The sequence below is a fragment of the Phyllostomus discolor genome, chromosome 1, assembly GCF_004126475.2.
Source record: "Phyllostomus discolor isolate MPI-MPIP mPhyDis1 chromosome 1, mPhyDis1.pri.v3, whole genome shotgun sequence".
Lineage (NCBI taxonomy): Eukaryota > Metazoa > Chordata > Mammalia > Chiroptera > Phyllostomidae > Phyllostomus > Phyllostomus discolor.
Genome location: NC_040903.2, coordinates 114761645 through 114782769, shown reverse-complemented (window position 1 = coordinate 114782769; position 21125 = coordinate 114761645). Strand labels below are relative to the sequence as shown.

The following is a 21125-nucleotide window of genomic DNA, read 5'->3' as shown; positions in this document are numbered from 1 at the left end:
GGGAGACTGAGGTGTAGCTAGAGGGCAGGGCAGGGGAGGACGGGTGCTGACTGGGGCGGAGGAGGGGGCCGAAGACAACAGCCCCTTTCTTAGGCTCCTGCCCCCACAGCTCTCCCAGGCCCTGTGCTTCCTTGTAATTCCCAGCCAAGAAATGAGCCTAGCCTGACTTCAGTCACCCTTCCCAGATGCCCCCGACCCTGGAACAAAGGGGCAGTGGCCCCATGGGCTTGCTTCCAGCTTAGGGCTGGGCTCTGTCACCAGGCAGGTACTTGTTGTAGCAACGGTCCCTGGGGACTGACTCATCCTGGGGAGCAGGACTGGTAACAGGAAAGATGGGAGAGCGGGGCTCCCCATCCCCTCCAGCCCTCAAGACTGCCCCAGGCCTCCTTAACAGCCACTCTGTAAGTCTGCCCCCACACCCGCCAGTTCTGGAAGGATGGGTTGGCTAACCTAGCAGAGAATTGTGTTGGAGTGTGTTGCCTGGCAACCAGTAGAGTTGTTCCCAGAGCAAGTCAGAGGGGGGAGGACCAGACATTGCCCAAGAAGCCCATAGTCACAGGAAACTTCCCTGGGGCCTCCAGTCCCTGCCCAAGCCCCCGAGCCCAGGAACCCAGGAGGAAAGAGGGAAGGGCTCTGGAAAAAATGCTTCGAAGTGAGTGAGCACTGTCTCCTGCCAATCCAGGCCCTGGCTCTGGCCTCTTGGAGGTCCAGCCCTATATCCTAGAAAGTGGGTGCGCCTGGGCTAGCCTGATGAGTAGGGCCTGGTGGCTTGATGGCAGCCTAGAGCTCACACAGGATAGAGAGGGAGAGAGGATGAGGCACACAGGGACATCCAAAGGGAGGTGCATGTAACCCAGGTCATTAGAGCTGGCATTGTCTGGCTTCATGACAACAACCTTCTCACTGGGACCCCAGTTGCCAAGACATTTGCTTTTTCCATTGTGGCAAGAACCCCCGAGTACACCCCAGCATACACCCCAGCAGGAGTCATCTCCCCAGCTTGCAGATGGGGAACAGAGTGGGCCAGGGAATTACTTAAGGTCACACAGCAGGTGTGGACAGAGGCTGTATTAGAAGCCAAGGTTCTGGACTCTCCCTGCCCCTGCACATGGGGTGTTCAGAGCTCTAATAAGGGGGATTATAGCAGGAGGTGACCAATGGTGAAAAGGTCACTTTATGGGAGAGTAAGAAGGACCTGTGGGGCCAGGGCTGGGTTCTGTCCCCTCAACAGTCCCTGAGTGCCTGGCCCTAGACTTCCCTGGGCTGAGGGCAAAAGCCAGTTCCAAGCTGAGTCCAGGAGAGGCAGGACCCTGAGCCACAAACCTTTAGGGTGGCCCAGGAGTCTTTCTGGAGGCGGAGAGCCCAGAGTGGAGACTTGAAGGTTGAGCAGGGTTCCGGAAGGCCTGGGAGGGGAAGCTGAAAATGGCAAGAGAGGGCATCTTTCAGGAGGCCCCGCCCCCAGCCCCCTTGTCCAGGCCCAGCTCCAGCAGGGCCAATTAGACAGGGGCTAGGGCCAGCGGCCAAGGTCTGGCCACCCTCAGAGCCTCACATTCACCACGCTGAGCACAAAAGATTTCCAGGCACCTCTGCTGCAGCAGGAAGGGAAAGAAAGAACAGAAGAAAGGGAAATCCACTCCTTTTGTTTCTCTGCTATAACCTTGGATTGAACAAAGAAGCAATGCCCCCCCCCCCCCCCCCTCCGCCCCGCCTCGCCACCCAGGGAGCATGTTTTAAACAGCAATTTGCACAGATTCAGTTGTGGTTGGGAGGTTCAGCCAACATTCAGGGGGACCCAAGAGCAGGGGTCTGCAGTGATCAGGCCCTGATCCTAGGGCTTCTATGGCAGTGGACTCTGTCAGGGCAGAAGCAGAGCAGCTGAGCCTCGAGAGCAGGGGCAGGTGGAGAACTGGTCCTCCAGAATCATACCTCCTCCAGGCCTGCCCTCTCCCCTGCCCTCACTGCCTGGCCCGGGTGGGCCAGCCCTGGGCTTCACATCCCCATTGGCAATGGTGCTCACAGGCTTCCCTGGTCTGCCTTCTGGTAGAGAGAGCGCATTGTGGGAAATGGAGAAGGTTCGTCCTCATGACTGTGGGGTTCTGCTGCCATGCTCTCCTGGACAAGGCAAAAGGGTGCCAGGCTGGGTGGGCTGTGGCTAAGGGCAAGGGGGCCACAGATAGAGAGGCATCATCCTGGGAGCAGGAGGCTTTTTAGCTGTGGTGAGCCCTGCCCCCAGGAAGTACTGTTCTCCTTCAGCAGATCTTCAGCGCAGCCGTGGCCCTCTCCCGTCCCTGAGACAGCCCCCACGGGAGCCGCGCTCTGGAGGCCAGCACCGGTTTGCACAAGCTGAATGTTTTCCTTTTAAAGACATGTGGTTAATTCCCATTAACAGTGTTAGATCACTTCGATTAGCCAAGAGGGGCCTCTGGGACATCCCGAGGGACCTGCAGGAGTTGAGTCAGATGAAGGCAAACCTGGAAGGAGCAGGGACCCCTGACACAAGACCTGGGGGTCTGCTTGGCCCTATTTCCTGACTCAGGACGACAACCAGGGGCTGCAGAGAGGAGCTGTCAGGATCTCCTGAGAGCTGGAGGGAGACAGTGTAGCCCAGGGGTGACCAACTCATTTTCACCAGGGCCCACGTCATCCTCACTGTTGCCTTCAAAGGGCCCGATGTACTTTAGGACTGTATAAATGTAACTACTCCTTAGCAGTTAAGCAAGAGCTCCGCTGGGTAGAAACAAGGTGCAGGGCCAGATCAAGCAAGATGGAGGGCCGGATTCAGCCCACGGGCCCAGTGTTTGCTGCCTGCGGTGCAGGTGTTCCCTCGTGGGATGAGGAATGCCAGGTGGGAGTGGGTCCGGGATGGCTTCTTGGCAGAGGCAGGTGAAGCTTTGAAGACAGAAGGAGGCTCAGGCTGGCTCATGAGCAGAGTGACCAAGAGTTAATTTGGGAAAGAAGGTCCCGTGCTGAGATGGACTGCCTTGAAAGTGAGTTTTGGAAGTTTATCATGAGGGCATGATAAACTGAAGGGCTCTGTGGCCGGGGCGAATGTTCCAGTCTTCTACTGCAGCACGACAAACCACCCCCAAACTTGGTGACTTAGGAAAATCATTTTACATTTATTACCCTAGCTCACAGTTCTGTGGGTCAGCCGCCAAGCTGAGGCACAGCAGGGAGGGCTGGTGGGTCCTCCGCTGACCAGCCCCCAGGGCAGGGCTGCGGCAGCTGAGGCCAGATGGACATGGCTGCCTCCCACACTGTCACTTTGGGCTCCCTCACAGTGTGGCAGTCTAGGGGTGGGGAGGCTTGTCCTCTGAGGGGAACAGCAAGCATTCCAGCAGGAAAGGTGGCAGCTGTGACGCCTCTGATGACCCGGCCTCAGATGTCCCACATCACAACACTGCACTCTACAAGTCTCGAAGGTCAGTTCGGTTACGGGGAGGGAATTAGACCCCACCTCTCAGTGAGAGCAGTAGCACAGCCCTTTCAGCCATCTTTCATCTACCAGAGAGGAAGGCTGGGTTTTGAGGCGGCACAAAGAAAACCCAACCTTAAGGGACCCAGAGGACTGGTCAGCTTGCTTGAACAAGGCTGCAGAGATCAGACCAGTGAGCCAGGAGCAGGGGCAGAGGGCTGCCCACCCTAGTGCCAGGGCACTTTCTTCAACCAGGAGATGCCACTGGGGCAGAAGAACTTCCCGGAAGAGAGTGGAAATGTTATATTATTAGCTGGTTTATCAGGGGTAGAGGGGTGTCCTGAGTAGAACTGGACCCTCTTTGCCTTAGGTAGGGGTCCAGGGACACCAAGAAACAGGCCTAGCCAGACCCAGGGGACCAGGTATCTTTCTACCCCTGACTCTGAAAAGCAGCCCTCCTGGACCCCAGAGTACCTCACAGATGGAAGAGTATGGGATGGGCCTGGGTGCTGTGTGCACCTGCCCTCCTGCAAAAGACACCTTGCCTAGGAAAAATAGCCCCAGTCCCTGGTGCAAGGAGAAGGTCAAGGGCAGGATAGCATCTTACTGAGTTTCCTTGGAGACCACAGCTCCATGCCCCACCCCAGGCTTTTCTGTGTGGGCTCCCTACTAGCACATGCTTTCACCAGCACCCAGAAAGACCCAAACAGAACATAGCTCTGCCCCTGGCAGTGGGACAGCCTTGAACAAATGACCCAGCCCTTCCTGCTCTAGGCCTCAGCCTCCTCCTCAGAAAACTAGGAATAAAAAAGCTTCCTTGCAGCCCTGGCTGGTGTGGCTCAGTGGATTGAGTGCTGGCCTACAAACCAAAGTCACCGGTTCAATTCCGAGTCAGGGCATATGCCTGGGTTGCAAGGCCAGGTCCCCACTAGGGGGCATGAGGGGCAACCACACATTGATGTTTCTCTCCCTTTCTCCTTCCCTTCTCCTAAATAAAAATTTGAAAAAGGCCCCCTTGCACAGACTCATTGCTCAGGGCATTCAACAAAGGAGCTGCCCGCACTGGGCCCCGGGACTCCTGCAGGCCCTGCCTGGGCTGAGTGCTCATGCTGTATCTTCCTGGGTAGACTGAAGAATCTGGTCTGATTTGCAAAGATTTAGGCTTTGGTGTGTATGTGCGTGCGTGTGTGTGTGTATGTGTGTGTGTGTTACATTTTCTAAGCCACATTCAAGGCCACATTCAAGTTCCTCTCAACATTCTTTGTGCACAAGGCTGAGCTTCAGGTGTCTACTGCTTATGCAGGTGTTATTTCAGATGAAGTCACTTCAGTGCTGTGGAATGGCTCGTGTCCCAAGCCCCATCATTTACCCCCACTATTTGCTGTGGTGTTGGCTCATGACAGAGGCCAAAGTTGAGGTTTAGGATTTGCTGTGTGACCTCAAGCAAGTCACTACACCTCTCTGGACTCCGTAGGTGGTTCTCAGCAGAGGGTACCCATCAGAATCTCAGAGCTGGGAGTTTGAGGACAGAAGGTATGGAAGGGCAGGACGGATCATCTGGAGGGGAGACATGTTTGCCTGGGGATGGACAGCAAGACAGTCCCCTATGCATGCCACCCTCCCTATCATGAGCTGTGGGGCCCTTAAGGCCGGCCTCCTTCCACTACAGGTTGAAGCTGAAGCATCTGTGGAAGGCTGCTGCCCTCTTCCGGCTGGAAAGGCAAACTACAGGACAGGTAGTCTGGGCCTGCCAGCCTGGGGATCCAGAGGTTGGGTGGCAACCCAGCAAATTCTCTGCCATAAGTCAGCCTTGCTGCCCACCCACTGCACCCGCTCCACTCGCTCCACCCCTATAGAGCCCTACCACCCACCCTGCCTCTGATCCAGACACCCAGCTCCACCTGCCTGGGGCTCAGGCCTCCTTCCCTCCCCTAGCAGAGTGAAACCCTTACACACCCTGCCCTGCTGGTCTCCTCACTCTCCAGAAGATCCTCTCTCTGCACCCGCCCCCAAGCCTCTCCTCCACTCTGTGTCCCCAGCTACCTCTGTCCCTTCACAGCCTCGCTGTCCCCCCCAGCCCTCTCTCTCCTGCACCCTGGCATCCAGAGTACCGGCCAAAGTCACAGGGGCCACGTTCTCCAGACCACACCCAGAGGCTTCCTCTGAAGATTTGGAAGCTATTAAACCTTCTCTTCTTTTTTAAATCCTCACTGAAGATGTATTGGTTTTTAGGGAGAGAGAGAGAGAAACATTGATGTGAGAGAGAAACATGGATTGGTTGCCTCCTGTGAATGCCCTAACTAGAGACAGAACCCACTGCCTAGGTGTGTGCCCTGACCGTGAACTGGATCTATAGCTTTTTGGTGTACAGGTCCACGCCTCAACCAACTGAGCCACCCCACCAGGGGTCTTTTTATTTCCTTTAAAAATTGTTTTTCTGATTACAGTTGGCAGATAATATTATATTATGTTGTACAGATGTACAATATAGTGATTAGATATTCATGTAAGTGACAAAGTGATGGCCCTGATCAATCTAAGCACCATCTGGCACCATACATAGTTATTATAATAGTATTGACTATACAACCTCTGTAGTACTTTACATCTCCATTACTATTTTTTAAACATTTTCATTGATTGATTAATTTTAAAAAGAGACATTGATTTGCTTTTCCACCCATCCATGCATCCATTGGTTGATTCCCATTCGTGCCCCAACTGGGGACTGAGAATCGAACCCACAACCCTCATGCATGGGGAGGGTGTTCCAACCAACTGAGATACCCGGACAGGGCTTGTTGTAACTATTTTTATAACTAGTAATTTGTACTTCTTAATACTTTCACCTTTTCACCCAGCCCCCTACCCTCCTCTTTATGTTTTTGTTGTTACTTGTATGTGTATGTGTGTATGTGTGTTCCTTGATCTGTTGTAATTACATGAGCTCTTCTTACTTTTGCCCTGTAACCATACTAGCTTTGTAGTTGGTTGATCCACTGCTTTTACTAAATGTCTGCCTTTGTCAGTGAAAAATTTTCTTTTCCATTGTTTCCTATACTTATTCATATTTTTGACCTATTCTTTTCTATTTAAGGAAGTCCCTTTAACATTTCTTGTAATACTTGTTAGTGGCAATGAATTCACTTAGCTGTTTCTTGTCTAGGAAACTCTTTGTCTCTCCTTTGATTCTAAATAATAGCTTTGATGGGTAGAGTAATCTTGGTTGTAGGTCCTTGCTTTTCATCAGTTTGAATATTTTGTGCCAGTCCCTTCTGGCCTGCAAATTTTCTGTTGAGAAATTAGCTAACAATCATATGGGAGCTCCTTTGTAGGTAACTAACTGCTCTCTGCTACTTTTAAGATTCTTTTTGTCTTTACTTTTTGTCATTTTCATTATTCTGTGTCTTGGTGTGGGCCTCTTCAGGTTCATCTTGTTTGGGGCTCTCTGTGCTTCCTGAACTTGTATGTCTATTTCCTTTGCCAGGTTAGGAAAGTTTTTGTCACTATTTCTTCAAATAGGTATTCAATCTCTTGCTTTCTCTCTCTCTTCTCCTTCTGGCACCTCTATGATGTGCATTGGTACACTTGGTGTTCTCCTAGAGGTCCCTCTAACTGTCCTAGATTTTTTAGATTCTTTTTTATCTTTTTGCTATTCTCACTGGGTGTTTTCTGCCACCTTGTCTTCCAAATCACTGATTTGATCCTCTGCTTCATCTAGTCTACTGTTGGTTCCCTTAACATATTCTTCATTTAAGTTATTGTATTATTCATTTCTGACTAGTTCTTTTCTTAAGATTTCTTTCTCTTTGTGTAAGTTCTCGCTGAGTTCATCTATTCCTTCCCTAACTTCACTGAGCATCCCTATAACCAGTGTTTTGAACTCTGTAGCTGATAGATTGCTTTTCTCCATTTTGTTTAGTTCTTTTTCTGGAGTTTTGTCTTGTTCTTCCATCTGGGACATGTTTCTTTGTCTCCTCATTTTGGCTGCCTTCCTGTGTTTGTTTCTATGTATTAGGTAGAGCTGCTACATTTCCCAGGCTTGGCAGAGTGGTCTTATTCAGTAGGTGTCCTGTGGGACCCAGTAGTGCAATCTCACTGTTCACCTGAGCCAGGTGTTCCAGGGGTGTCTCTTGTGTGAGTTGTATATGCCTTCCTGTTATAGTCGAGCCTTGATTTCTGTTGGCAAATCAGTCAGTGTCTGGCTGGCTAGGAGGACTGACCATGACTACAGCAGACAGCTACTTTGTGGGAGCTCATCCCATGGAGCAGGAGTCTCTTTAGTGGGGCTCCAATGCCTGTCTCGTCCACCCTTTAAGTGTGCAATTTATGGATCTGGTGGTGCTCTGGTGTGGTCTAAATCTAGCCACCAGGTATGTTGGTTCTGGAGGCCCTTAGAAGGGGTTCTGATGCAGGCTAATGCCAGCCATCATTTGTGCCTGGCTGGGGGCCACCTGGTGGAAGCTATTAAGTAATATGCAGTTGGTTGCCACTTGTGCAGGAGGTGCTTGGGAGATGCTATGGTGCAAACTAAGGCTGGCTGCCACTAGTGCTGTGCTTGGACTCTTTAATGGGCACCACAATGTGAGCTGAGGCCAGCAACCACTTGTGCTGGGCTTGTGGCCACTTAGTTTAAGTTATGTTGCAAGCCAACACTGACTGCAGCTTGTGCCAGGCTTGGAGCCACCTGATGGGTGTTACAATGCCAGAGGAGCCCTGTCACTGCTTGATCTGGGCTTGGAGCCACTTAGCAGGAGGTACAGGGCATGCCAAAGCCAGCCATTGTTTGTTTGGGGTTTGTGGACCTTTGAGAGATTTTAGAAAAGTCCCCAGCACACGTTGAGGCAGGTCACTTGTGTGGAAAACCTCTGGAAATGGCTTGGGCTGTGCACATGGGTTGAGTGGGACAGTCTCAGGAAATCATCAGGGCAGGTGAACAGTGCTAGCTTAATCGGGAGCTCAGATTCGGTGCCCACCTGCACCTGTAGGCTGGGTGAGGGGAAAATTCAATGACAGACCAATGGTGCCTGCTAGTGCTTTCATCCCCGGAGAGGGCTGCCCTGACAACTGCCGCTCCAGCTCTCACCCCGAAGCCAGTCAGTTCAGTTCCTCTTTTCAGGTCTCTAGTGCTTTTTAAGCTGTTTTCCCTGTAAACTTAGAACAAGTGAGTTTGTGAGCCAGTAAGTCTGTGCACAAGCTCCTCAAGAGCAATGCCTGGGCCTCCAGTAACTCTGTGTCTCACTCAGCTGCTGTCCTTGCTTGTTTTCTCAATGAGAAGATGTGAGAACTCCTCCTCTGGGCACTGGTGCTTCAGGCTGGGGAGGCAGGTGTGGGGCTGGGACCCATCTCTCCTCAGGGGGGACTGCTATACCCATCTTGACTAGAAGTAAACCCTTCTCTCCTTTTTTCAAAAAAACAAAAACAAAAGCATTTTTAATTGTAAAGGATAACCCACATGTATAAAATTACACTGAACATAAAAATAAAACACAACTAAGTTATAAATTAAATGCCCATGAAACCATCACCCAGGTCAAGAAATAAAACATCACCGGAACCTCCTAGACACCTCTCCTCTCCTAGACATGACCACTGTACCAGCTTACTGTCTTGCTTCGTTTCTTTTTTTTTTTAAGAAAAATTTTAAAAGATTTTATTTATTTATTTATTTGTTAGAGAGGGGAAGGGAGGAAGAAAGAGAGAGAGAGAGAGTAACATCAATGTGTGGTTGCTTCTCATGTGGCCCCCTCTGGGGGCCTGGCCTGCAACCCAGGCATGTGCCCTGAATGGGAATCGAACCTGTGATGCTTTGGTTCGCAGCCCGCGCTCAATCCACTGAGCTATGCCAGCCAGGGCTTGTTTCTTTTTTTCAAGATTGGTTGATTGATTGATTGATTGATTTTTAGACAGAGGGGAGGTGAGGGAGAAAGAGAGGGAGAGAAACATCAATGTGTGGTTGCCTCTCGCACACCCCCTACTGGGGATCTAGCTGCAACCCAGGCATGTTCTCTGACTGGGAATCAAACCAGTGATCCTTTGGTTCCCAGGCCAGTGCCCAATCCACTGAGCCACACCAACCAGGGCACTTTGCTTCTTTATAGTGTCATCACCTAACTGTGCCTTTCTAATTACTATGGCCTAGGAGTCCCTGTTGTTAACTTTAAAAAACATCACACCATATGCATTATTTTATGTATGGTTCTTTTGCTGAATTTCCTGTGTGAGATTCATCTGTGTGTTTGCTTTGTGCTGTGGCTCCTCTTTTTCATCACTGTGTGATATCCTACCACATGGGTCCCCACCTATCCCTTATCTCTGGCCAATAATTCCTTACCATCTTACCAGCTCCTTAATAATTTTAAGAAGGTAGTTTTTACTTTGTATCCATGTTTTTAGGTTATTTCTGGGGTCGGGAGTTCTACATTACCCAATATGCCATTACTCAAAGTAGAAAGCCATTGTCCCTCCATCCTGAAGCTCTGCTTTTCCAGCCTGATTCGGCCCCTTTTCCTCCCACTTCTCTGACAATTGCCCTGATCTTGAGGACTCCTCTCTCACTACCACCCCTAACCTTGTCCTTAAACCCCATCCTTCACTCTACTCCACACTTCCCCTGACTATGGAAATCTCCTCCATTCCAAGGCTTCACTCACACCTCTGAGGGCTGCCCACCTACCAAGCTTGACAACCACCAACTTCCGTGGCCACCTCCACCTGGAGACCACACAGGCACCTCACACTCAACATGACCCTCTCCTCCCCAAGTCAGAACCTTCTCCCCCTCACTTCCTACATGTACCCCCCACCAAGACCCCAGATACTCCTCCTCCTCCCCCTCCTCCTCCTCCTCCTCCTCGCTGTCCTTCCTGTAGCTCCTGCCCTCATCTCCACACCCACTGCCGTTACCTGGGCAGGTCTCATTATGTGTCACCTGGCCCACTGTTCCGGGTCTCCATCCCCTCATTTATTCTCTGTGTTGAGCAACCACAGGGTCTTGTCACCTGTACCCCGCAACCCCAGCTTAGGCCCTGCAGTGGCCTGCAGGACAGCATCTAAGATCCTGAGACTGCCCTTCAAGACCATCTTCTGTCTTCCCTGACGCCTCTCCAGCCATACTCCTACCGCTCCTCCCCACACCCTGCTCTCTGGGAACTTGCCTGCTTTGTTCCTCATCACACATTCTCTCACCTCCCTGCATTTACTACAATGTCTCTCCTCTGCCAAAGAGACTTCTCCCACCCCAGGTAACACCTACTCATCTTCAAAGAGTCAGCTCAAATTATCACCTCCTCTAGGAAGCCTTCCTGGACACCAGGATGAACTCCCCTCTGGCACAGGCACTTCCTGTTAGTCTCTTCAGTGTAGAGGTGACAGCACCACAGGCAGAGACAGTCTGGGCTCCATGGCCCCAGCTGGGCACAGACATGGCACACAAGGCTCACAGTGGCACTCAGCGACTGTGAGTGGCTGGGTGTTTACTGATCTTCTTCCAGCCTGGGCTTTATAACTCATCGTTGTGACCTTGGGCACACTGCTGAGAGCTGGGGCCCTCATGGGGAGAGGGTGCAGTGGGCACTCAGGGTCAGTGCCCTGGAGGATGTGCTAGACCAAACAGGCTGGGCACTGGGGGAATGAGGGAGCAAGCAGAGGGGTAGAACTACAAGAGGAATCTGAGACACGGTGTTCTGTGTGGTCTCAAGGCTGGGCTGTGACGCAGAATGTGGCCTTGAGTGGGGAGCCCAGCCCAGGCTGCTGGGATAGGTCAGACTGCAGCCTCTCAGTCCAGCTGTGCTGCCCAAGGTTGCCTCTGAGTTCTGAGGGTAGGCAAAACTGGTGGGGCGGGGGAGGCTGCCACCTCTCCGAGTCCCATGGACAGAGGGTACTGGCCAGGGTAGAGACTGAGGGGGATAAGCCAGGGCCAAGGTCCTTCTCAGTCTTCCTGGGGAGACCTCATGCTCAGAGACCACCAGGCTGGGGGGGACGTAGGGGCCTGCGGAAGGTCTACAGAGCTGATCTCCAAGGGTAGAGTCCTGAAGACACTATGGCCTTTCTTCTAGCAGGAGCCACATGGCTGAGGAAAAGACACCACTTCCTCTGGCCTTCAGCTTTCTTTGTCAAGTGGGGGTGTTAAGAACAGAGATTTGTTCACCCCTGGGACTGCTGGGATGAAGAACAATGGGATCCTAGGAAGGGCAAGCCCTGAATGGGAAGGGGGATAATCAAATTCATGGGTCAGGTGGCAGGGCTGACAGCCCCTTCCCCTGAGACTCCCTCCATACCCATATGTGCACATGCATGCACACTCACACACACACACACTGGCTGTCTTCGTGCAATTACAAATTGCTGGGTAGACCATAAAGGACAGGTCAGGTTATGGGAAATTAGGGTCTCTCTACAGATAGCTCAGCAGGAGTAGAGGTGGGAAGGGAGGCATTAGAGTGGGGGAGGGGAAGGGCTGGGTCAGTGTGCTTGAGGGGGAAGCTTATAAGGGGCCTCGCATGCCAGAACTTAGACTTTGCATCTGGTCCAAACTCAGGAGCTTACCCTGAACCACAGCCGTGAAGATCTCAGGCCTCCACCAGCACACACCTAGATAAGGTGCCCACACTGCAGCATCCAGCAGGGTTCTCCCTTGCCTGAGGCCTCTCTCCCTGATTCTTACTTTGGGCAGGCCTCACCTGAGGAAGAAGCTGGTGAGTCAGCAATGGGATCAAGCTGGCTTATTCACATCTGCTGATTGCGCCCTGTAGTGGGCCACATGCGGGTGGGAACAGTGAGATGAGCCACACACCCACCTCTCCTGACACAGAGAGGCCTCGGCACGTCAGCCTCCTTGAGCAGCAGACAGGGGAACCCCTTCTTCCACCTCCACACCAAGGCAGCCTGGCCTCAGGGACAAAGGGCAGAATGGGGTCTCAGGACATCAGATGGACATTGGTACCTGCATGGGCCGCCTCCTCCATCCATGTCCTTTCATTTCTGTAGATAGATTCGGTCAAAGTCAAGTCATTCTTCTTCCCTCTGGAAGAGGTCCCCACCATCCCTCAATCAAGTGGGTGCAGAGCACACAAGTTTTAGAGCAGAGGTTGGGTTCCAGTGCTACCTCCACGTTTGCTGGCCGTGCCCCTACAGCCCTGAACCTGTGTGAGCCTGAGGACGTTCTGAGGCATCGTGCCAGCCCTCAACGAGGATCAGTATGTATGCCTGCTCATCCTCAGAGGAAGCTGTGAGAAAGCCTCGCTGAATTGGGAGGCCTCCCAGGGTGCAGACCCTGTGGTGAGGGCCTGGGAGCAGGACCCTCAGAAGCATCCCCAGCTCCGGGCTGAGAAGAGCCCATTGCTGCTGAGAGCTGGGAGGGTCCCCAGAGGAGGGTAGCAGTGTGGACACTTCATGTACTTGAGCCAGGCTTTCATTTTTAATTTGTTAAATGTTTTCAACTTATTTAAGCATGCATTCAGACAAATGCACAAAACGTAAGTGTATTCACTGTGGTGACTTATTACAAAGTACATAGTACATGCTCAACGAGCTCAAGAGGTAGAGCATTTCCAGCAGCCCTGAAGCTCCCTGGTGCCCCCCAGTCACGCCCCACCTTCCCCAATGGATCTCATCCACAGACTTCTAACTTTATTGCTTGAGTTTGTCTGCTTGTGAACCAAATCTATATGGAATCCTAGAGTGGGTGTTTTTGTTGGATTTCTTTTGTGCTTGATGTTGAGATGCCTCCATGTGGTTTCACACAGCTGACCTTGGCCCGTTTGTGTTGCTGTGCAGACCCACTGTACCATTCTCTCACCGTTCTACTGCAATGGACATTGTGTCCTCCCCAGTTTGGGATTATTATGAATAAGACTGGTAGCAATGTTCTTCCCCTGCTTCTACATGTTTATTGGGTATGTGCTCAGGAGTACCATCGCTAGATCAGAGGCTCTACGTATGTTCAACTTTAATAGTATCCAGTATCCTAGCAGATCTCCAAACTGATGAGGGGGCAGCCAGGAGGAAGAGGAAGGGGTCTCACCTGCTGATGAAGCAGCCACTGCACAGAAATGGGGTGGGACGAGAACGGCTCCCTCCAGGGCACACTTGCCCCGGAGGGCCCTGTGCCAGCTGCGCACACACACTGACTCTGAGCCCCGCAGCTCCCGGGCTGTCCCATGTGAGGAATCTGGGGCTCAGGCCAGAAAGGGCCTGTCTCAGCTCGCTCAGTGAATCCGTGGCCAGGCTGGGCTCTGACAGGGGCCTGACCACAGAGCCCTGTGTGTGTGTGGTCTCGGGGCTGGCACCTACTTAATGAGGCTGTCTGAGGACACCAGATGACAGATCTGGAGGAGACAAGACCTGGAACTCTGCTGGGGCAGGTGCTAAAGAGAAGGACCCCACACTGGCACCAGTTAAAGGGAGTCCAGCCAGAAGGCTAGACGGCAGCAGGTGACAAGTAGTGTCTGGCAAGCCCCCGCTGGCCGTGAGCTCCTCCCCAGAAGCCAGTGGCCCACCCGTCAGCAGGCTGGTGGCAGTGGCTGGGAGGCGAGCCACATCCCCATTCAGCATGAGACCTGGGCGGAAGGAAGCTGGGGGCAGAGCTCTGCTTCCAGGGGGCCTGGGGCCCCGGCTGTTCTGGGAGCCCCGCCCCCACAGGCAAGTCCTGCACAGGGGCAGGGAGGCGGAGCAGCCAGGGCTCAGCGGTCTCCTGCTGCCCCCACTTCCCTCCTCCCACTGCTCCCCTGACTCCACACCCGGCTCCGCCCCCCATGCACCTTTCTGGCTTCAGGTTTGGGGGCCCTCTGTTATATCTTGTGCTGTTTAGATTTAAGAAACTCCCTATGTGAAACTTTTTCTAAATAACAAGAGGGTATTTCTCATTATATAATAAATGCTTGTAAATATAGCTTATTAATTCTCTCATGCATACATAAGGTCAGGCATAATCTTTTCCCATATTGAGATCATACCGATAATATTTTTAGTAATCTGTTGTATCATTTTCCAATATATCGTAATGTTTCCATGAGGGGCATCACGGCAGAATTGCACAGAACTTAAGAACACACTCAAATGCCCCCAGGCGTGGGTTTCAGACCTTGGCTCTGCCGTTCAGTTTTGTGACTGAGAGAGTTACTCCCCTCTCTGGGTCTTGGTTTCCTTGTGGGTAAAATGAGGATGATGATAGTACCAACCCTCACAGGCTTGCTGTGAGCACTAAATAAGGGAAGCCCTCCCCTCCCCCAGAACACAGTAAAGCTCCATGAACACCAGATAGCAGGGTTGCTATTACCCCTAAGCGAATGTCAGAGCCTGGCATCCTGGCCCTACCTCCACCCCACATCTTGGAGCTGGATCCCAATCCCGGGCTCTGATTTGGGCCCCCAGGCCTACTCTGCGTCCCTCCTGATCTCAGGGCCTGCTGAGGCGAGGCAGGGATGAGGGGACTGGCCCCTGGGGTCAGGTCCCAAGTGGCATTCATTGGGGTTTCTGAGAGGTTGCCCCCTGAGTTCTCAGCAGCATGAAGAAGGAGAGGAATTAGAAGGGGGGGAGGAGCGGGGCAAGGGCAGAGCAGCAGCCCTGGAAACCTGGCCGCAGGCCCTTCGAGCCTCTGTTGCTCTGGGTCTTCCTCACCCGGTATCTGAGCCCGGGTCCCCCAGCCGGCATCACAGAAAGAGATGTGACCTCTGGGAAAGAACATGAGCATGACTTCTCTCACGTGGCCAGAAGGGGTGCAGACCAAGTCATAACCACCCCTCTGAGGAGTTTCTAAGGCTTGAGGGCGTTCTGTTCATCGGTCTTGGGGTTGACCACTGACTTCCAAGTATGGGTGCAGATGTGGGCTAGAGGCTCAACTCTGAGCTCTGGGGTCCACAGGAGATAAACAACTACCGGCGGGCCATGGAGACGATGGCTGAGGACATCCTGTTGCTGCGGAAACAGGCCAGTGTCCTGAAGGCAGAGAACCGCCTGCTGAGGAGCCACCTGACCCAGGAGGAGACAGAGGAGGAGGAGGACATTGCTGACCAGACCCAGACATTGGGTGAGGGCGTACAGGCTACTGAGGGCATCCAGGTGCCTGCCAGAGCCTCAGCTCTTAATTCTGGGGTGAGGTGGTGGGGAACCTTTGCCAGGAGTACACCTTACTGGACACAAGCTGACAGAAGCCAGCTGGGCCCTTTCCACAGAGGGAAACAGAGTCTAGTCCCTTCTCAAGCCCTAGGACTGAGGGAGACACTTGTCCCCACCCCCAAACTGTTCTGATTTGAGCTGGAAGGTGCCCCCTGCCTGAGCCACCTCTCCACCTGCCCCCACCACAGGATCCATGCAACAGAAACTGCTGCTGAGTGAGCTGGACATGAAGAAACTGAAGAGCAAGGTGCAGCACCTACAGAATGAGCTGATTCGAGTAAGCTGGGGCTTGGGAGTCAGAGGACATGGGGGGCTAGGGTAGGAGTCTGCAGAGAAGCATCTTGGAGCAGAAGGGGGAAGGGCTTAGAGGGCCAGGGGTCAGCACAATGGAGGACTCAGCAGAGGGGCCTGGGGTGAGGCCTCTAGGCCAAGGGTAACACCCAGGGGAGTGCTGCTCCTGGCACCCCTCCTTTCCACGTTCCCTCTTACCCCTCCCCCCCCCCACCAGAAGAATGATCGAGAGAAGGAGCTTCTTCTCTGGTACCAGGCTCAGCAGCCACAGGCTGCACTGCTGAAGCGGCACCAGGACAAGCTGCGGAAGGTGACAGCGCTGGAGGAGACCGTGCGGCACCAGGAGAAGGCAGGGCCGGGGTCAGACAGCCAGGGGCCAGCCAGGGAGGGAGTGTGTGGAGCCCCCAGCCCAGCCTCTGCCTCTGCTCCCTAGGTGATTGAGAAGATGGAGCGGGTGCTGGAGGACAAGCTTCAGGAGAGGAATGCGCCCCCACCCAACAGGCTGCCGGGGAAGCCCAGCGGGGGTGAGGCTGCTCCCCAGGGTGTCATCCAGTCCCTGGAGTCCCTGCCTCCCGGGGCTTCCCCATTCCAGGGGCACCTTCCCGTTGCGGCAGGTGGTGGCACTCCCCCACTCACAGGCCCTCACACTCTCTCCTCCTCCCAGGGAGCCAGGGGACACAGTGTGTAAGCCAGGCTAGAAAGATGCAGGGGAGAAGCCCTGCAGATCAGAGTATGCAGAGAGGGGTTCCCCAGTAAGTCCCTCATTTCTTAACTCCAGGACCCTTCCAATTATTTCTTCATCTCCCATATTTCCCAAGAGTCTGCTTCTATAAAGCAAACACACTTTGGGTAAATCAATGGTTTGTTTTCTCCATTGACGTTAACCAAAGCCACCTAGAACTGCCATTCGGAGGTGGCTCTAGTGAGCAGGAGAGAACCAGGTCCCCTACGTCAGGCCCAGGCAGAGAACCTCCCTGAGCCTGACTGTGCGGCCTCGCCAGGGCCCCTGTGTGCCCAGCCTGCGCTCGGCCTCCACTGCACGGGGCTGGGGGTGGCAGGCCTTTCTGAAGGCCTGCCTTTCAGGAACCCTGAGGTCACCCAGGAGTGGAATGAGAGATAAGAAGGCAGCCTCAGGAGGGGACTCAGCCGGGGCAAAGGCCCAGGGAGTGGCCATGCCAGAAGCAGAGAAGGGAGGAGAGGTAGAGAGGTGAAGAACAGCAGTAGACCCAGGACAAATGGCTGGGGTAGGGAGTGGCAGGGAAAACACTGGGGTCAGACGCTAAAGAGCGGAGAAGGAATGCCTGAGGAGTATGGGCCTGATCCCATCGGCAGTGGGGAGCCCTTGAAGGCTTGGGAGCAAAGGAGGGGAGAATGGAGCAAAATGCTGGAGCAGATCAGACCAGGGACATGGAGGCAGGAAAACCCATCTCACAAACATCTGCAACCATTTCACCCGCTGGGGACTTCCCCGGGCCCCGCAGGAGAGAACCTGCCTGCTGACCAGTACACAGCACTGCTGGCAGAGAACTCAAGGCTGCGGGCCGAGCTGGATAAGAGCCACCACCAGTCAGCGCCCAACATTCAGCAGCAGCAGGCCCTGCCGGTAAGAGCCACCAGCACAGGCTCGGCCTGGGCCTGCCTGTGCTGGTCATCAGGTGCCCAGCCCTCACTCAGCACAGTCCAAGTTGAAGACTAAGACCAGGAGCCTCCCAGGGTCTCCAATGTGCCTGGTGTCTCCAGGAGTGCCAGCCCTCAGGCCTCGCTCTTTCTCCTTGGGGGACACACTTGGGTTTGAAAGCTACACCTTGACCCTTATCTAGCATTCTGAGAGCAGGCAAGCCCTTGCTGGCCCTGGGCCCCTGATTCCTTTTGGCACCTGGCTGCCCTCCACTTGGACTCCACTGAGACCTCTCAGAAACTCCAGTATGAAGCATCTCCTGAGACTGGTACAGCCTTAGAGAGCCCTTTTCCGCCTTCCCAGATGTACCCCAGGGAGTTGGGAGCAGGGGACCTGGCAGAGCAGCTGCAAGAGACGATGGCCCAGGCCACTCCAAAGGCACAAAAACCCTGCTGACAGATGGGTTCCCCAGGCTCCAGACACGCCCTGGCCCCACTGCACTTCTGAGGCTGCTGCAGGTGCCCTGCCCTATGCAAACCCGAGACAGAACACTTGAATTACAGAAGGGGGGTGGCCCAGGGCACAGGAGAGTTTTCCTCATCATCCCAGGACTCACAGGAGGTGAGTTGTGTTTGAAAACACAGCTAATGCGTGGACACCCAGATACAGTGCCGGGGGCAGGGGAGCCCTTGTTTCACAGAGAGTCTTCACTTCCTGCACCAATGAGCACTCCCTTGTGCATTTCACATTTAAAAATTGATGTGCAAAAACCATGTACCCAAAATCTGTGTGGAGAACAGCTGTGGAAAAAAAGCACATGCCATGCCAAGTCTGACCTTTAGGAAGGGGCTTCAGCCCTGGGTCTGAGGTCTGCATAGCAGAGGTGAGTTTGGAACTCAGACCTGACTGGTTCCTCACTCAGCGTCTCCTGGCCTCCTGAGCTCACACGGCCCCAGCCCCCAGCTGGGGCTATGCATGAGTTTCTGCTTTGCTTGCAGGATCACCTGGACGACACTTCAGACAAGTTTAACCTCCTGGCCAAGCTGGAACGAGCTCAGAGCCGGATCCTGTCCCTGGAAAGACAGGTAGCTGAGGCAAAGCAGTTGGTCAGTCTGGACAAGCTCAGCACTTGGTCCATGAACAGGGTTAGCACTTGGTGTTTGAGCAGGGTCGGGGTTCACTGCGAACAGGATTGGGGCTCAGTGTGAGCAGGGTCGGGGATCACTCTGAGCAGGGCTGGGGCTCAGTATGCTGTTGGAACTCAGGGAAGGTCCGTCTGAGCTTAATCAGACTGTCACTTGGCCCCTCTCCACTGAACCGTGCCACCACTGAGGTCTCTTGGGAAGTTCACATTGCCCAGGGTTTTTGCTTTCTGCCCAAAGCATAGGCTCAGTCTCTGGTTTCAGATCTCAGAGGTGGGCCCAGTTAACTAGAGCCTCCCCACCTGTCCCTCTCCTTGGTGGCAGTTAGAGGACTCAGCTCGACGCTGGGGACGAGAGAAGCAGAACTTGGTCACACGGCTGCAGGAGCAAGAGCTTGGCTTGGCTCACCCCTCAGACTCCACCGTCACAGACCTGCCTGGACAGTGAGTGATCCCTCTGGAATTTCTCCCTGGGATTCGGGCAGCTGAGCTGGCAACCCCCACCCTGAGTCACTGGCCTTGAGAAAAACTGTCCAGGGGGCCAGCTCCCGGGCTGGAATTCAGAGGACAAATCTCAGCCTCTACTCTATTACCAACAGAAGTCCTTGCCTTATCTCAATTCCTTACCTCTCTAAGGAAACTAGAAAACCCTGCCACAGCTACCTCCTCCCCGACAATGGTGGTGAGAATGAAAAAGGAGATGGCTGTGGATGGAGTGTTGCCCACTTGGGCACTTCTCGAATGCTCTGGCACTGCTTGTACTTTAGGACTGGATTTGCTCATAAGCAAAGTAGTTGTGACCACCACCCAACTCCATAATGCCTAAGATCGTCCCATGAGCACACCTATCTTGGGCAACTGCAACTCTGCAGACCTGCTAGAAATTGGGAGGATGTTGCCAGAGAGAAGCATTGCCAGCTTCCCCAAAACAAACAGACCAGCTCACAACTGTCCCTCCAGCTCAGCCCAGGCCACCCAGTCCCCAACACAAAACCCCTGATTGCTCCTGCTCTTGAGCCATTAGCCCTCAGCTCACTTCCAGGCTCCCAGCCAGGCCTTTAAATACAGGGGAACTGACAGGGAACACAGGGATTCCTTTGCAAATTCACTTGCTGGGCCCCAGAGACTCCTGGATAAATTGGATATGACCTGCTGTGGTTAACGGGTTTGGAAATCTTTGAGAAGTCATGGCCCTCTAAGCCATGGCTGGCTAGGCAAGTTGTATTTGAATGCCCACCCCCAACCGCTGGGGGGAGGGGAGAAGGGCAAACTCACTTCACCCTGCTTTGTGCAACACAGAATCCCTCAACCAACGCCAAAGACCACAGGGAAGCCTCAGAACCAGACCCCTTGATGCCCAGCTCAGAAACTAAGTTCATCAAGCCCTCAAACTCCCAGCAGACCTGAGTTCCAGCGGACCTGGCTACTGGAGCAGTGCCTTCACTGTGTGCTGGGGCATCTCGTCCCTACCCCCTAAAAATGAGTTCATTAAAAGTTGTAAGTCAGAGAACACTTGCCTCTTCCCTGGATCAGGGTGGCCTGAGTGGCCCAGCTTCCTCCTCCAGGACCCCTTTTTACCCCGGGCGCTCTGCTGCAGCACAACAGTCTCCTGCCTTGTCCCAGGAGTTACCATCTTTGGAGAGTCGAAGGCCACAGTGGACCAAGGAGGGCAGGGAGAAAACTCCTTCCAAAGCAGGAGCCTAGGAGACTAGCTTCTTCCAGACCTCTGGAAGAAGTGAGACCACTAGAGTCCAACTCTTTTGGGAGATGTGAGGGAAGTTGGGACTTTCTACCTGCCCCCAAACATCTACCACAACTAAAATCCCTTCTTTCAAGTTTGGTTTATCTGTCTCTCAGGAAGGGAAAAACTTGAAGCCTGCTTGTGGCAATCATTACACGTTAGTGTGAAACAGCCCATGAACCAGGGCCAGGCTGAGCCTGCCATATTTTAGTCAGTGCAGCCAGGGACAGGAAAGCAGGTGGTACTAAAGGGAAGGGGTCTGCCACAGAGAGAAGGCCTGGGTTCTAGCTACAAGCATGCTGTGTGACCTTGGGTGACTCAAGCATCCTCTCTAGGCTTCAGTTTCCCCATCTATCCCATGTAGAGCTTGACCTCTGATGGTAAGGCCCTTTCCAGCTCTAACATTTCTGAGTCAAAGGTGAGTCTGAGAAGAGAAAGGAAGGAGGAAGGATAGAGAAAGACAAGGAAGAGGATTGTGTGGGGGAAAGCAGAAAGGCTCCAACAGTGGACTCAGAACGTGCAGATCCTGGTAGAAGACTTCAAGCTAGCTGGGCTGCTGTCCTGGGCAGGACCAGCTCCCCTGTCTGCTGGCAAGACTTAGAGTCAGGTAGCTGAGGGCCAGGAAGTGTCAGGCACCTGGTTCAGGTCAGGAGTTATGGAACTCAGAAGAGGGAAGGGGGCCAAAATTGGGACCAGTGTCAGGAAAAATTCAAATAATGGACCAAAGACTCGGCTGCATTCTCCACACCTTCTGCCCAGAGCTTATAAGTGGGCGTGGCCCCCTAGAGAAGGACATTGAGGC

The 21125-nt window shown here is 53.5% G+C and overlaps 1 protein-coding gene across 1 annotated transcript; it reads left to right on the top strand.

Annotated features, from left to right (window-relative positions):
* Positions 1–275: 275 nt before the first annotated feature.
* On the top strand, positions 276–20414 carry CCDC33 (coiled-coil domain containing 33). Its single transcript, XM_036027987.1, is given in 11 exon segments — positions 276–401; positions 15278–15443; positions 15721–15809; positions 16041–16172; positions 16257–16370; positions 17277–17426; positions 17805–17856; positions 17859–17894; positions 18432–18526; positions 18908–19026; positions 19882–20414. Coding segments are annotated over 11 exon segments (1077 nt in total). The 5' UTR covers positions 276–332; the 3' UTR covers positions 19937–20414.
* The last annotated feature ends 711 nt before the right edge of the window (positions 20415–21125 follow it).